This window comes from Mus pahari, chromosome 9, assembly GCF_900095145.1.
Source record: "Mus pahari chromosome 9, PAHARI_EIJ_v1.1, whole genome shotgun sequence".
In the NCBI taxonomy this organism is placed as follows: Eukaryota; Metazoa; Chordata; class Mammalia; order Rodentia; family Muridae; genus Mus; species Mus pahari.
Window position 1 is genome coordinate 53,670,986 of NC_034598.1, and position 18,050 is coordinate 53,689,035.

At 40.8% G+C, this 18,050-nt stretch overlaps 1 protein-coding gene across 2 annotated transcripts in view; it reads left to right on the top strand.

The window, feature by feature from the left end:
• Window positions 1–680: 680 nt before the first annotated feature.
• Window positions 681–18,050, top strand: part of Usp15 (ubiquitin specific peptidase 15) — an 86,654-nt gene continuing 69,284 nt past the window's right edge. For both annotated transcript variants that reach the window (XM_021205687.2, XM_021205686.2), the window contains exons 1-2: window positions 681–845; window positions 15,984–16,111. In XM_021205687.2, coding sequence (XP_021061346.1) covers window positions 757–845; window positions 15,984–16,111 — 217 coding nt within the window. In that variant the 5' untranslated portion in view covers window positions 681–756. The remainder of the gene's footprint in view (window positions 846–15,983; window positions 16,112–18,050) is intronic.

Genomic DNA, 18,050 nt, shown 5'->3' on the forward strand with positions numbered 1-18,050 from the left:
AGGTTTTCCCACGTTTCTAACCCCCTTTAGTACATGACCTTACTCAATACATCTTTAACTGCTTGTTCACCTAGAAACTGGGACATGTTTTGCACTGCACCTACGTGTGTGTGTGTGTCCGCGCGCGCTAGGAGGCGTCACAAAGAGCTTATGAAAGGTCCCTACAGACAGCAAGCATGGGAGAGCTGGGAAGAACCTAGGAAGGGCACTGCGCCCAAATCTTTGGTTTCAGAGCCCTCTTTGTGCCAATATTCAGTGGGCTTGGGCTCTGCGACTGGAAAGGAAAAGCCCCAAGTCACGGAACTGCGCGCTTTCTGCCATGTCCCAGCCGGCCCCGCCCTCTAGCAGGAGTGAACCCGCAAAAAAAAAAAAAAGGGTTTGGAGGCGGCTGCGGCAAGAGAAGGGCCAGCATGGCAAGGAGAGTCCGAGCAGGGCAAAGGCAGGGAGAGAAAGCGCGGCACCCGGCGAGAACCGTGCAAACCCAGAGGTCTGGGGCGGCGGCGGCGGCGGCAGCGACCACGCCGTGCTGCGGGGCGCGCCGGGACCCGAGCGGGCAGCAGCGCGCAGGCGCGCACCCGCCGCGCTCCCCGCCGCGCCGCGCTCCCCGCCGCGCCACGCCCCCCGCCCCCCCCGCCCTCGCGCCCCATTTGGTACAGACCTGCCGGCGGGGCGGGGCCGCGGACGCCATTCCCACAATGCTCCGGGGCGTGCCGCCGCCGCCGTCGCTGCCGCCTCCGCTACCGCTAGTGGAAGAAGATGGCGGAAGGCGGAGCGGCGGACCTGGACACCCAGCGTTCTGACATCGCCACGCTGCTCAAAACCTCGCTCCGGAAAGGGGACACCTGGTAGGGAACAGGGTCGCGGGGCCCGCGGGGGCCCGAGGCTGGCGGAGAGCTGGGCGGGAGCGGCGGGCTGGTGTCGCCGGCTGGTGACAGGTGCGGACAGGTCCGGCGGCGGCCGCCCGGGCAGCAGATTTGGGGGGCAAAGGTTGGACCGGCGCAGAGGGCCGGGGCTCGCGGTGGGCGGTGCGCGCCCGGAGCGGCGCGGAAGCGGCGGCCGGGGCTCGCGGGGCTCGCGGGGCTCCGGGTCCTCCTCCCTCCGGCAGTGCCGCTCCCACTTGGGGCCTTGGCGGAGCTCGGGTGCGGTGGCTCGGCGTGAGCCTGCCTGCCGCTGGGTTTTTGACAGATCCCGGTCGCGCCGCTCCACCTCGCTCGCCCGCCCGCCCGCCGCGCTCCTCCGGTCACTCCTTGGCCGGCGTCGTCCGCACCCAAGTTCCCCATTATTCAGATCCTCGTAGTCTTCCGGGAGCCGGGCTTCAGGATGTTTGCGGCGGGGACCACACAGGTGGTCTGTGTCAGGGCTCCGCTGAAAAGAAAACCCCTAATTTCCACTTTCTTGTCAAAAAAGGAGAGAGCCGTGCAGAGACCTTGGGTTTTTATTATTTTTTTATTTTTATTTTTTTATTTTTTTTCAAGAGAGAGAGAGAGAGAGGCACCACGTGGTCCTGTGCTTTGCTCCTGGCTCGATAGGAGCCGGCAGCGCTTCTGTTTGGAAGTGCAGCCCTTCCCTCTGGTTTGAAGGATAACGTAGGCCTGCAAAAAGTAGATAAGTCCACTTGAAGCTTAAAAGCTTGCTAATATTCAGACTTTGTAAAATAAGAGGGTGCCGTACCTAAATAACTAGAGGAAGCATGTACAAAATTTAGCACTTGTCAGCCAAAGCAATTGACTTACAGAATTATTTAAATAAAGTACTGTTTTAGGGCAAGGTCAGTGTGCCTGTGTGTTCTTTCTTTCTTTTTTTCTTTTTTTTTTTAAGTTACTTTTTCTTCCTTCTGTCTCCGTACTAGTGGTTTATAGCTTTTCAAGTGCTTGTTAGGTACTCCAGTGTGGCTAGTGGAAAGAGACTTAAAACCTGATTTATTCACAGTTCTCAAGTGCTTGTTAGGCACTCCAGTGTGGCGCGGTGGAAAGAGACCTAGACCTGATTTATTCACAGGTCCACATCTTACTTTGCAGTGTGACTTGGAAGCAAATTCATCCAAGCCATTGAGCCTCCGCATCTCCATCTGTTCAAAGAGCAATAAAGATTTTAGTGTGTTTGTTCTATATTAATTCAGCTAAATATTCTGAAATATCTGTATTCATGAAATAATAAGTTTTAGTGATCTTTTTATTTCTGCCATTAATTCCAGACAAGTGCTGTGGGATTGGAATCATTTTCGAGTTAGCTAATAGGCAGCAGCTGGGAGACCTGAATTGAAGTACTTGGATCCTTAGACCACAAACACTTTGTGTAATTAAGACCCTTGATGATGTAAAACACACTTGTTGCATTACAGCCTTGCAGAGGCTTAAGTCATTATTGCTTATATTCTGCTTTTTTTTCTTACGGAGTTTATTGCTGAGGAGAAATCGGGCATTCCCTAGAACACCTATGCTCTCCTTGGCCTGTGTGATCTTAACAGATAAATTCAAGCTTCTTTCTGGTATATTGAAGAACATTTTTTAAAAAACTAATTCACTCATTTATTGCATCATTCAAATATAGCTACCGATAAAATAGAAATCTTTTTAAAATGTGGATAGTTTTCTCACTAATGTTTTTCTGTTGAGTAATATCACGTGTACTTGGTGTTCATGGTGATGTACGATTTAAGAAATACCTGTATTGTGGATATTAAACTACTTTTAAAGTTGGTTATTTTTAAGCGAGCATATTTTTCGTACAGTTACCGTAAACCACATTAAAATGTAGAAGTTAAGTCTATACTTGGTTATTACAATGCCCTAATTTCAAGAAGGAAACAAGTCCAGTTTTCAGGCAGCAGCTAAATATGCAAGTTTTCCCTCCTTGTTAATTTTTTGTGTAAATCAGTGGTTCTCAACATTCCTAATGATGCTACCTCTTAATACAGTTCTTCATGCTGATTCTGCTACTAAGAAAAAAAGAGATAGGCCTACCGTAATCTGGAAATCTTCGTACAGATTTTTGAAATTATAGTGAGGTATTTTAAATTTCACCACATTAGCTCCTGAGCACTTTGCAAACTAACTCAACTACCTAGACAAATATAAAGATTTGGGTCTTCATGAATACCCATTTCTAATTATTTGTTTATGGGTGGTGATTTTTTACTACAAACTGAGTATACTATTTGTACTGAGATAAAGAGAAACATTTTGTATAGCTGGTAATGGATCTGTAGTAAGAAGTACATAAGCATTGATACAGAGTTATACCTATAAAAGGTGAGAGAGCAAGGCGACACTCATTGACAAGGAATAAATCGGTAGTCTCACAGTGCTAGTTGTCTGTTTCCGTTCTGACAAGACGGCGAGGAAACCATAAGCAAAGTTAAATTAGAATTTAGAAAATTCAGGAAAAGAATTGAGTAACTCAAGTTTAGCTTAGGATGAATTTAAGACACCTTTAGGATACATGTGGTGATGGGTTTCCTGGTAAGATTAAAAACAATGTGCTTAATTACTTGTAAGCTCTTTAGGAACCTAAGGAATGATAGTTGAAGAAAGTACAGGGAAAGTTGTGGAATGTAAAGTGTTCCTTTTTGAGATCGTTTTCAAAATAGATCTGTTATGAATAGATGTGTACATCATCATCAAAATATTTCTTCCAAGTTTTACTAAATTATGTCTGCTAATCATTTTCAGTCATTTTTGTGTTATATTTAATAATTTGTTGTTAATCAAAATAGCTGTGTTGTTTGTTGTATTTATATAGCCCCTAGTAAGTGTAGTACATTTAAGGTAATTTTAGAGAGTAGCCTTACTTTTATGTAGCATGTCAATATTTTTGTTTTAATACATTTCCAAAGAATCTGATCACTGATGTTTGGACAGGAGATATTAATTTCAATGTTTAGAGATTTCCTCCATTCCTTCTGTCTTACCTAGGAACCTTTGAGTCTTTAATTGATTGTTTAGGTTTATGGAATTTTGACTCTTAACAAGATAATCTGATAGATACTAAAAGAAATGTGCTCAGTTACTAAAGACACCATTGACATACATTCCAAAGTACATACTTACAAAAGAAGTTATGTTTTTGCCACCAAGTAAGGCATGTAATATATCACAGAAAATGAAAATAGAAAGCAAAACTTTTGGAATGTTAGCATATTAACAAAAATTAAAATAGAAAGTCACATTAAAACATTCTTTTTAAAAAAATATATTTATTTACTTATTTATCTATTTTTATGTTGAATACATTCTTGCTGTTTTCAGACCCACCAGAAGAGGGCATCAGACCCTATTACAGATGATTGTGAGCCACCATGCGGTTGCTGGGAATTGAACTCAGGACCTCTAGAAGTACAGTCAGTGCTCTTAACTGCTGAGCCATCTCTCCAGCTCAAAGCATATTCTTCTTATTTTAGATGCTTAAAATAGTAGAGAAGTATACTTCTTTAACCCCTGACTATAAGCTTGCTAGTGAATTAAGAGCTAATGAGGCCTATTGGTCCAAGATCTAGAGATAATCACTGATTTAATTATTTCATGACTGTTGGGCTTCTTGTTTCCCTCAAATTATACAATTTCCCCATTAGTACAAAGTATTAAATGTTTTGTTTTGTTTTTTTTTTACAAAGTGGTTTTTGTGACAGTTACTGTTCTTGCTTATGTATTAAGAAAGTATTAGCTTGGGAAGCCTGTAGCATACAGATTTACATTTCAAAGCATTTAAGTGCCCAGGAGCTGTTACATGTATATGTTGACTGAACTACTCATTGCTAAAATTCAGGTAACTGCTGCTGCTGTTCACATTTGACAAAATAGGAAGCCTAGACCCAGAGATCTTCACACAGCAGTTGGAATTTCACCATAACTAGTTTGGATCTTAGGTTTATGCCCTTAAGTTACTGTTCTAAACTGTCTCTTAATTTTCAAGATTTATTTAAAATAGTTATACTTTAAGGAGAAAAAAATACTTCTTTTCCTCTTTAAAGGAAGCCCATTTTATATCTCGCAACAGAATTCTAGCGTTTTCACCCACACTCGTCTCTTGTGGCTGCTCGTTTAGATTTAATGGAGTGTGTAGGATCTCTTAGCATCTCGCTTCCAGAAAACAATAATAGTTAAAGATGGACAGACAAATAACTGAATATATAGGACAATTGTCATTTTGTTTGAATGCTCGTGACCAAATTATCCGTGATCATTACTGATAACAGGCTTTGAATTTTAATTATCAGTAATCATACATTTATATTACAGGTAATAAGACCCATTCTTACTATTTTGCAGAAACATCACAACAGATATGGTAGTAAGCTCTTGTCAAGTATTTTTAGTATTCTGTCTGTATCTTAAAAGCATTTGTTTATTGGCACTACACAAAAAAAACATAGTTTATGATCCATAATTACCAACTGAAAAGTTTTAGTACTGTTTTAATGAACTTGTAAAGTCAAAAAGCATTTTGCAGAGAATGGCAAGTGTAGGCCTAGCCATGGTGCCACGTCAGGAGTGTCCTGAGGATCCAACAGGCTTCACGGCTCCATGGCTGCCGGGCAGTCTGTGGGGCTGTCTTCATCACTGGCTTCGTCTGTTTCACTATGAGTGTAAAATGAGACTTTTCTCACCTGAGAATCACTTCATTGTTTGCTGTCTTAGTTATATTATTGGAAGGTTAAGTCTAAACTGTTGGGTATGTGGACTGACAAGTAAAAGGGACTTTGTAAAAACAATTGATGCAGGCTGAATGTGTAAGCATCTTAGTCCATCCTTAAAATCGGCACCCAAAATGTCTTTGTGTGTCTTTCCTGTAGGTGAGGGGTTTGAGAGGAGTGGATCACACAGTGCCACTGCAGATGCGCATTTATTGACTAGCTTAAACCATGCCAGCCACTGTTTTCAACATGTATGCCTTAAAGTGCGTGCCCTTAACTCTGTTGAATGTCTGAGTTTGTTTAAATACATGGTTGTAATTCTAAAGTCATAGGTGCTATCATTTTTCCCCCTAGTAATAATTTGATGCTGTTAGTACTAAATGTAATCCAGACAGTGGCCATTCTGTTTCCTTCTTAGTTCTCACACAGAATGTTTCCAGTTGCTAGGGTTTGGGCTTCTGGTTTTTTTCTTCAATAGTGTCATTCCAGCTTGTCCTTTATGTTTTCATTCTCTGGGTTATCACTAATTCATAGTCTGTCTTCGTTATTCCCCTCAAGTTTCTTCTTTAGGTTTTCTTATCTAGTCTTTAGGTGGGGAGATGACTACATTCTTACATTTTATCATCTAGTTCAAACAGACAGACAAAAATCACTACTAAACAAACCTCAGAGAAGACTAGCAACTAACTGGCCTCGGTTTTTAGTACACATTATAGTATGTAAGGAAGACATCAAGAAATGCACTTTGGAAATAAATTCAGATTGTGAAATAAGGTAGGAAACTCCTTTAGGAATTTGTAATGTGTATTTGATTGCGTTTGTAATGGCTTCCTTCATCAGTAACTAAGGTTTACATGGATTTGTTATTTTCTGTCCACGAGAGTGAATGTGTTCATGTGAATGCTGTGGGTGCACATGGAGGTGGAGAACAGCCCTGGGAGTTGGTCCTCGCCTTCCACCTTAACATGGGCTGTCCATCTCTGGGAAGACCAGGCTGGCCAGCCCAGGCTTCCAGGGAGTCTACTGTCCGCCTCCTTCTCCAGTACAGCTCTGGTGGTGAGGAGAGCTCCTCAGCCCACGAAGGTCTTTACCCAAAGAGAATATCTCCTCAGCCCCTACATGGTTTCTCCCCAGCTTTCCAAACAAAAAGGGGGGGTGGGGTGGGCTGCTTTTTCTTCTTCAGCAGGAGGGCTAAAAATAGTGACTGCCCCTTCTACCCTCTGCTAGTTTGACAGGCCCAGGTTCTAGGGTGAATTCTCTACTGTTACTGGAAATTGTTTAGCAGAAGTATCCACAAAAAAAGCTCCCTTTGTAAAAAAACAAAATCCCCAAAGGCTGTCATACATACCCAAAGAGTTTTTAATGCTGGACTGTTTTAAGTTATAGAGATGGTTATATCAAAGCCTGGGGATATTCAAGACAAAATTAATGACTTGTATAAAAGAGGAACAGGGTCCTTTATTTTGGCAAAAGATAATTTATTTGATAATTTGGGTTTGTTTTTCTATTCTGTTTTTACATATTGACAAAGTAACAAGTCAAGAGGTTTATCATTGATAGATTTAGAAAAATCATGTTCATATTGAATAAATTTAATGTTGAACTTTCTGGCTCTAAGAAGATACATAAATCTTCTGTGGGTGTGGTTTACAAAAATATCACTAGTGTATTGACAGTTTTCTTACATGTCTGAAATAAGTAGTGTTATTTTTATAGGTAGAGAAACTGAAGAGTTCCATGTACACAGTCATGTGGTGGATTAGTGAGAGAGGAAGGATTCTGACCTAGGCAGTCTATCCGCCTGCCAGAAGACTAGCTATATCATCTTCCCATGAGTGACTTGAGCCATTCTCAGATTAACTCTCTAAAAGTAGATAATTAAAAAGTATTGAAATCAAGAGGTGCTAACTTAGTCATACTAGTTAAACATCGTTTCATCTGTTATCCATATAGGGGACCCGAGAATCTTCTGTCTTCACAGACTGTCTTATACCTTCTGACTTGATGCATGTGAGGTTGCCCTTTCCTGTAAATTATTTACTACTTTCTGTATCATCCTGTGTTACATTGACTTCAAATACATCTTCCTGATTCTTTTATAAAAATTTCAGCACACGTTTATTGTGTAAGTGTGTGTGGGCGTGTGTCAGGGTGAAGATCAGGACAGCTGTCTGGAGTCTGCTCATCTGGGTCCCAGAGACCAAGCTCAAGGCATGAGGCTTGGCAGCAAGCACCTGTAACTGGTGGGCCATCGTAATCAATATAGATGTGTAATCCCTCCACACTTTGATTTATAAATACAGAATAAAAGCTGTATTTCAATATAATTTATGTACTACATAATATTCCCACTAAAAGTGGACAGCTCTCTGGATAGCAGTGTATATATCTAGTTTCATCATCCCTAAAGACACTCCATATAGTTAGCAGTCACCTCCCATTTCGGCCCAGACTCTTCCAGCAACTCTTTTAGTTGTTTTGGCTTTCCTGCTTCAGTATGATATATTGAAATTATGTAGTATTTTAAGTATATATATAAGTATTTCACTACACATTATTATTAGTAATCTTGTAAGCAGATTATCTCCTTCCCTGTATTTCTTAGCGATAATTGGCAGTATTTACCCAGTGAATGTTGTGTATGATAGCTGACAGTATTAGTCACACTGTAAATATTGTACATCTTTTTACCCAGACATCGCTCTCCTAACTTTTTACTGTATATGACCTAAAGATATAAACACTACTTACTATGTGAGTAACCTATATAAGGGCCAGGTAGGTGCCTGAACAGGTAAAGGAGTTTGCAGCCAAGCCTAGTGACGTCTGTGTCTCAGGGCCCACATGATGGAGAGAACCAACTCCTTCATTGTCCTTCTACCACCACATGAACACTAGCATGTATGCATCTTCACACATTCACTGGCAGTGAGGATACACAGATGGATGCATGGAGAGATGATAGGTAGGTAGGTAGGTAGGTAGGTAGATGGATAGATGATTGATTGATAGATAGGTAGATAGATAGATGTGATAAAATTTAGAGGAAAAGGAAGATAGGTCTGCTGACTATCAGAACAATATCAGATGGTTTTCAGTGTTTCTATCTGATGAGGTAGAACAACACTATAACACCCTCAGCAATGGGAAATCATGTGGCATCTTACGTGGGTGCTTAACCCACATTAATTCCCCTAGTGGAAAAGCAGTTACATTTGAACTTTGAAAACATGAAGTAGTCTATATATTGGGTTTTAAATACAGTTATGGAATAATAAATGCTAAATTCAGGGTAAGAGGTGCAAAGAGAGGGATCCAGAAAGGCTGTGTGCAGTGCTTTTTGTTCACATGGTTCAGTAGTATGTGCATGGATGATTCCTAGCGTCTGGACTATGTGTGCATGCAATGAAGTCGTTAACGAGAGGCTGGTTGTAGGACTTTGGTTCAGAGGCTGTCCTACATGTCCTAGCATGTTTCCCTTCCCTTCCCTCCTTACTGGCCTCCTTCCTTCCTTCCTTCTTCCAGAAGAAAGAGAAGTTAGAGATCAGGGAACTGATGCAGTAAAAGTCACGCATTACTAACATTGTTTCTTTCTTGCTTCTCCTGTGCTTATCCTAACTCACATGTCAAAGTTGTGGGGTCATCTCATTGTGGCCTCTCCATTTCGAGGTATCAGTGAGTGTGTCTTTGCTTTCTAGATGAACAATTTAAGAACAATCATACTTGACCTCCTTCTTGGATTCCTTTTTGTGTTAGCTTAGGCTTAAAAATGGGTCATACAAATTAGTTCTTTCTAAGTGATGGAGTTAAGGTGCAAGTAGAAAATAGGTTAGAAGTGCCTGAAATCTGAGGGCTGGAGAGCAGTGAGCCAGGCCACAGGTTACCTGGGCACTGGAAGTCTCTGTTCTAGTTGTAGTTTTCTTTTTTAAAATCTTGCAATGGGTCCAGTAAGGTGACTGAACAAGTAAGGGTGCCTACCACACACCTGAGTGTTATTCCTGGGACCCACATGATAGAAGGAGAGAAGCAACTCTCACAGGTCTTTTCTGCCTTCCCTACATGCTCAGTTGTTCCTACCACACTCACCCTTGGGACAATGTAAAAAACTTTACTACTCTAGCTGCAGAATGGAGAACAGAGTTAAGTAAGAAAAATCAGAAACAGTGAGAGAAACTGGACAGCGTTTACAGTAATTTGTGCCACTAAAAGTGAGGGAGTGGGGAGGCCACAGATAAGGAGCTTTAGACAGTAAAGAGGAGAGCTACAAGTGGTTACAATTGTCCTATATGTGTTGGCTACTGTTACATAGGATACAGCTAGCTCAGGAAATTAAATCACTGGGGAAATAATTAATTTGAATGATAATAAAAATTAGTAAAGATAGAGGTAGGTGAAGAAGATTGGGGTTGAAGTTTCTATGGAAAAATCTAGTTGTATGGGAATAATAAGCACTGAGATCTAGCCCTACTGTGCAGAGTCCTATGAGGGCCTGAAGCAAAGGGGCTCACAGACTAGCTTTTCTGACACTGGCACTCAGGTGGGAACAGGCTAAAATCCAGCAATTGTCCCCCCCAACCCGGCAAAATCAGCATGACAAGTTTTACAGGGTGAGCAGGTTTGTCAAATTGTAACAGCCTTCAGTTGGTTGTCTGTTGACTCTGTATGCAGCTGGTGTTGGCATAGGAAGACCAGCCTCCATACTAGGTTGGAGAGAAAGAGGAAACTGTGGGAACTGAAGGTTGATGGGAAAGCCCTGTCAGAAAAGTGAGAAGGAGGCAGGCGGGAAGTGAATGAGTTGGGGAGTGAGCCTTCCATACACATGCTGGCTGTTCAACAGAGGGGGAAGAAATAAGAGAAGAAGCTGTCTGCTGGGAAAACCTCCACAGAGACAGGGGTGTGTTAGAGCCAACGCTCAGCAGCCAGATAGGTGGCCTGGGATTTAAAGAGTTAAACTTACAGGAAGAATGACGTTGGGATGTCACACTTCTAGCTTTTCTGCAAACTAGAGAGTGAAGCCATCTACTGTCCTCATGACATCAGACAGAATTGTGAGAAGGAATGTAAGCACCGTGTACGCCTCTTCTACTGTTCCCCTAATCCTCCTTCCTCCCACTTGCTCAGTCGGCCACCATTCTGAAGTGGCTGTCACTGTCTTCCCAGCCTCTCACGAATATTTTCATCCAACTATAACTTTTATGCCAGCTCTGCTGTAACACGCTTGTGATCTATAAACCACCTTGATATGCAAAAGCTGACAGGGATGGGCTGGAGAAGCAGTGCAACAATTAAGAGCTATTCTTCCTGAGGACCAGGGTTCGATTCTCAGGAACCACATGACAGCTCCGGCTCTCCATACCTCCAGCTCCAGTGGAGCCAGCACGCACCTTACGGCATAAATGCATGCAGAAGACCCATACACATAAGATAGAAAACAATTTTCAAATTACTGGACACATTGGGTTTAGGGTACAACACTCAAGCACAGAACATCCATAATATTGGGCTTAGGGTACAAACACATTTATCTTTATTTACTTTAAAGGTCTTTCTTTAAAAGCCTTATAAAGTTATAAGACAGTTTTAATGTTAAATGGTTAAGAAATACACAAATGCCACACTAAATATGAAATTTTATTGTGAAAGATGAGATTTGCTTATAGGTGGAACTGAGAAGTATTATAGCTTGTGTGTTACTGTGAATTGGTGCAAAGTGGATTCTCCAGTAAGTCCCAGAAAGATTTAGATCAGGTGAGACGTATACGGCTGTACCCATGGTAAATTTGGGTAGGTGCCTGAGCTGTGCGCATTTGTCCATTCCTAAGGCTGAGTCCAGCAGGCCGATTTCAGGTTCACTTGTCTCTTACAAGTAGAGTTAGGTTAGGGTGTGGCCTCTAGAGCACCAGAGGTCAGTGCCTTTCATTTCCCAGCATCACGGGCACACCACTTTCTCCCCCCCACACACACTTCTGCCTGATAGTATATAAAATACTGTTCAAGTGTACAATGCAGTTTGCATTGGATTCAAATTGAACCATCATCTATCACTTTTATATTGTGCTAAGAACTTTTTAAAAAGCATTTTCTTACATTTATCACTGATTTGGGGGTGGTATGTGGGCAATGCACAGCACGCATATGGAACTCAGAGGACAAGTTAAAGGATTAATTTTCTTCTTGCACTATATGTATATCAGGGATCGAGGTCCAGCAGTCAGGCATGGCCATGTATGTCTACCCGCTTAACTGTCTCCTGGCCTAGAGATAAGAACTCTTGACATAAGATGCACCCTGCAATAAATACAGTCTTGTTAACTGTAAGCACACACAGCTCATCTGAACTCCGTCCTCATGTGTAACTGAGACCGTAAGCACTGAACAGCAAGTTATGTCTCTTCTCATGTCTCCTGGTGTCTACCATCTACTCTGCAATTCTGTGAATATTTTATATACTTCATGTGAATAAATCCTGAACATTTGTCTTTATAACCAGTATTTCATTTAGCATAATGCCCTCCAGGTTTATCTGTTAGTACATATAACAGGATTTCCTTCCTGTTACAAGCTGTGTATTGCATCGTTTGTCTATTCCACATTTTCTTTATTAGCTATCTATATGTAGCTATTTAGGGTTTTGTGTCTTAATGTTTCAGTGAACATGGAAATGTATATATGTCTTCAGCTCTTGATATAATATAGGAAGTGGGTTGCTAGATCATATATACTCTATTTTTTTTTATTATTATTTTTGAGAAACCTCCATGCTGTTTTTCACAAGTAATGCACCATTTTTCATTCCTACCAAAGCTCAAGAGTTCTTCTTATTCCTCATCTTGTCCACACCCTCACCAGCTCCTGAACTAACACCCATCCTAATAATGGTACTGTCATTGTTGTTATGAGTCACCTAACATAATAATTGCATTCTAGCATGTTAATGTTTCCAAAACACTCCTACATAATTCTGTAAATAAGATATAAAAGCCTACAGTAGAAATGTAATCCTTAGAAAGAAACTAGTATTGAAGTTAAATATCAAAGAAAAAGTCTATTATAGTATCAGTATATAGAAAGTTAATACTGTTACATAAATTCTACATTTCTTAAATTTTACATTTTTAATATAGAACATTTTAAATTATTATATTAATGGCATTTCAAGTTCACATTTCTGCCTTTTAATGCTATAGATATTTAAGACAACTAGTTGGGGAATCTGTGTCTCCATTTGAAAGGTAAAAGCCAAAAGTATTTAAGAAAAATTAACTAGTCATCAAAACAAATGTAGTCCCCAAACAGTGATGTAAGTACTATCAGATCCCTAGGGTCTGACCATCCCCATCCTCGCCAAAGTCGTGTCTCTGAAATAAAGAAATGAAAAGTTACAGTCATTTCAGTAGAAGAATGAAGTCATGCTAAATGCAGAAAATTTTCACACACTACTTATTCATGATAGTATAAAAACACATTAAATAGAAGGTGGTTTGTCTAGCACAATAGCAAATTATTTTATCAAATGGTAAAAGTTTAGATAGTCCTATTTAAAAAAAAAAGATTTTGGCTGGATGTGGTAGCACAGGGGAGGCAGACAGGCAGGCAGGCAGATCTCTCAAAGTGCTAAGCCAGCCTGGTCTCCATACTTAGTTGCAAGTGTACCAGAGTTGCAAGATGACCTTGTTTTTCTTCTAGCTTAATGTAGCAGTCCTGGTCAGTGCTTAGATAAGAAGTGAAAATTGAACTAGAAAACTATTTACAGCAGCAACATTATGTGTTTTATACTTAACAAATCAAGAAGAGCCTAATGCGTGCTGGCATATCCACTAATCCCACCACTCCTGAGGCTGATGCAGGAGGATCTGTGAATCCAGGTTAGACTGAGCTGTGTGGTTGAGAGAACAGAAAAATCTCAAGGGCATGTCCAACAGAATAGACTCGGGCAGCTGGTGGATAGGAGATTGTGCACTTTAGAAAGCATTTCTTGTAAACAGCATCAGTGTCTCATGGCCAGCCAGTGACTGGGTAAAGAAAACATGGTGCAGGTACACAGTGGAATGCTGCTCTTGCCATAAGGAAGGGTAAAACCCTGTAACCAGCAGCAGACATGGTAGTAAGTAAAACTTAGATCCACACTTGAGTGATTTAACCGTAAATCACTCAAAGTTAATCTCATAGCAGTTAGGAGTTGAATGTTTAGAGGCTAGGGAGAGTTTGGTCTGTGGACACTAGATTGTTTGAATTAAGTTCTGGTGTTACACTGTGGTGTTAGAGATACTAATTATGTAGTGTATATTTCAAAAAGCTAGAAGAAAGCACTTTACAAATACCTGAAGGAATGCTATTCATGCTGATGTAAACATTGCACTCTGTACATGGATAATACAACATAGGGTACCCTATAAACAGGATTTCTATGTATCAGTTAAGAATAACAAAACTGGCTGGGCGTTGGTGGCGCACGCCTTTAATCCCAGCACTTGGGAGGCAGAGGCAGGCGGATTTCTGAGTTCGAGGCTAGCCTGGTCTACAGAGTTAGTTCCAGGACAGCCAGGGCTACACAGAGAAACCCTGTCTAGAAAAAAGAAAAAAAAAAAAGAGTAACAACAAAACTACCAAGAACTATAAAATATAATTGACAGAGATTAATTTTGGTTTGGTTTGGCTTGGAGCTGGAGTGTGTGTGTATTGCTGGCTTGGCTATCCAGGCTGATGTCAGGCTTGCTCTCTTCCAGCTGAGTCTCCTGGGTGCTGGCAGTGCACGTGGGCCCTCACCTGCCCTGCCGACAAGTAAGACACGGCAGAACTGAGCTGCTCTATGGTTTGGCCAGGTTTTGCTTGATAGACAAGGTTTTTCATGAATTGTTAACATGTGGATGTTTTTGTAAAGTGCAGAGGGGATTGTTTTTCCTTCTTGACCCCAAGTATTAACTAGTTATTTAGCAATGAAGTATTTTGTATGAATGAAGTTTTTTCTTCTAACAAACTAACTTGGATTCTTACGGGAAGAAAATCTTTCTATTAATTTCAGTGCAATCTAATCATAATCTTATTTTTTGGTAGAACCTGATAAAATTGCTTTGAAAATACAGCACATACAGCTAAGGCAGCTATAACAGAGAGCTGAAGGGAATGTTTTACATGGTATCTTGATTAAGGTAATTAAAACACTGTAGAATTGGGATAATGATAAATGTGTAGATGAGTGAAATAGGAGAAGTCTCTCAGTGTGTCATCTTAGGAGAAAGCAAGTCACCTGCTTTAATATCTTAACTAAATTGAAAAGGCAGAAAAATCTAAAATTTACTGTGTGATTTCCTTTTTTTGGATGTTCTTACTGACTTTTAAAAAAGAATTTAGGTGGGGAAGATCATATTTTCATGGGAAAAATATCAAATTATTACATTGTACTGTGATTATTTTAAACCAAGTGTAAGGTCAGCACTGGATTGTCTTAAGAATTGCTACCTCAGAAAGTTGTCCAGTGTGAGGAGGGCCCTGAGTTGCATAACTGCAGTGGGGTTGGGCACTGCAGACTTCTTCAGATCCACTGTTAGGGAGGGAGACTGCTCATGAATATTCTTTAAGAATTAGAAGGGTTTGTTCAGTTGGTGCCTTTGCTTTAGCTATTTTCAGATCTAACTGTGGGTTTTTCATTTCTCCTGTGCTGTATGTGGTAAGCCCAAAAATGTTAGACCGGTGATCCCCTCAGAGTTGCAGCACACACCAAGCTTTAAGCAACCTGTTAATTTTTACTGCTGCTTTGGCCTGCATTCGAACCTGGCTAAATGATGTCCAAAAGATCGTACAGTACTGTTGTAGCAAGTCAGTACAAAGTAGTAGTGTTGAAAAATTGGGTGGTAACTATTAATTCTAAGTGTGATTACAATTAACATAGTTAACTTTTAAACCCCTTAGTAACATGTTTTCCTTTCTTAAAAACACATTAAAGCATATGATATACATATTGTATTTGTAAACCTCTAGTAAAAAGCCATTTTTATATCTTATTACATTGTACTTAAATTCTTATTGATTCTTACAATTTTTGTTCAACTGACAAGGGTTCCCTGAGTTTATCATTTGAATGCTTTTGTATCATGCTGCAGAGATCGCTTTCCATGCTTACATCAACACATGACCTCAAGTAGTAACTACTTGAGAATGATAAAAATGGTTTGTAGAAACCAAGTCTTTCCTCCATGCATTAAGTGCAGTGCAGCTGTAACTACACATTACTCTTGTTCTTAGTCCCTTGAAGGAGACATTCTCTTTAATGCAAAACAGAATAACAGAAGCAGATTGTTGCTCTTCTTCTACTTGCAGGTATTTTCATTAACCAGCGTCTTGTCTTTTTTAGGTATCTAGTAGATAGTCGGTGGTTCAAACAGTGGAAAAAATATGTTGGCTTTGACAGTTGGGACAAATACCAGATGGGAGATCAAAATGTCTATCCTGGACCCATCGATAACTCTGGACTTCTCAAAGGTATTATTTTCTTCAGTCAAGTTGTAAATGTGTCAAGTTTAATGAGTAAGTGTCCATGGGTATACTAATGGAGAAAGTTAATGTATATAAGCTGGTACTTAGCAGTTCGTTGCAAGTGTGGCATAGTAGGTAGCACACACCTGAAGTTTTTAGACAAGAGGCCAAAACAGGAGAATCACTATTTTAAGTCTGCCTTGAATACATAATGAGACCCCCCCAAAAAAAAAAAAAACCTGGCATGGGGAGAAAAAGATAGTTATTTGCAGATCATTCTGTAATTATTTGGTATATATATCAGACGCATTTTCCTTTCGTATTTATGATGTAATCATGATTTAGAATTGAAATGTTAAAATGAAGCATGTAAATTAGCAAGCATATTTTCTGGTTTGGGGAAATGGTATCACACATGCTGTTTTTCTTAATGGAGATAGGACATTTTCAGAGTTAGTGATCACCAGTATACGCTCACATTCTTGACTTTTGCACTGTCCTTCAGCCCTCTCCACTGGCTGGAACTCCTCCAGCTCCTACGTTTAAAAAGAGTAAGCCGTCCATCCCAGCATCACACTGTGACCCAATATAGTCAGGGATGAGACCATAGAGCTGAATGACTGAAGCTCTAACCTCCATCCACTCCATGATCCACAGTGGGACATCTGCCTGCACCACCATGTGTATCACAGCGATATAGTTTTACAATTATGTTTAAAAGGATTATATAACCATGAGTTGTCTCCATTTAAGAGAAAGACAATAAAGAATGTGTATTTAACTTCCTAGGTTTGAGTTTGGTTAGCCTCTAAGCTCCATTCGTGGCCAAGTTGCTTAATGTTTCACCTGACGTGTAGCACTGAATGGATCAGGCTAGTTTTGATGTCTAAGAGCTGTTCACAGAGGCCAATAGTACCTGGTTGGCTGCTGTCATAGAATACTCTGAGATTGAGGCTTTTCTGCCAGGACAGACAGTAAGAAACAAGGCACATTCCAACATCTTGGCTTGCTGGTGACAGTGGCAGGACTGGTTTCTGTCCAAGCTCCGTATGTAGACACACACTGGTGTGGTTTGGATGCCTAGAAGTGAAGAACTAAGGACGATGAGGAAGACGCTGGCTTTAGTTGCCACAGCCCTGTGTATTCGGTGTCACAAAACTGGATGGTTGTGCCCCACAGTAAAGGAGTAGACTAAGCCTGTTTCCGTGTCTTACCTGAAGATTGGTTTCTGTTGTGTCACACTCAGGGGCTACTGGTGGCAGCTTAGTTTTGACAGGAAAATATAAAAATAAGAGGCATGGGCTTCTTGCACCTAGCACAGCTCTGCAAGATGAAGGAACACTTAGACCAGAAAGTTTTCTACAGAAGAAGCAAGAAGAGTAGAGTATGCCCCTGACCTGTGGTTTGTAAGTTGAACATTAAAGAATGAGAGATTATAGAATCCTGGGCAAAATTTAAAAATAAGAAATAAATGAGCCCTTGTAATTGATGATATCCATGCAAAGGACAGAAAAGACACATCCATAGTAAGACTGAAAGATTCTGAAAATCTCTAGCCTAATGGGAAGAACATTAACTTAAGTGGCCCGCATTCTACATCATAAAACCCATCTCAGTAGTTAGAAGCATTCACATCAAAGTATATTTACTTACCATGAAAGAATAAAACCTGCTTTTAAAAAAACATTGAGCCCAGTGGGGAAAAAATAGGCAAGAAACTTGAACAAGTCTTTTCCCTGACTTTTTCAGAAGAGGGGCTGCTCAAGTCGCAGAGGAGTAAGTTATTAGTGCATGTGGATGAGGACTTGAGTCTGAGCCTCGTGTAAACAGCCAGACCTGCTAGTGCACACCCACCACCTTTGTGTTGTGGAACAGGAGACCTGGGCTCACTGGTCTGCCATTCTACTCTGCTAAGTCTTAAAGCCATTGCGACACCTGTCTTAAA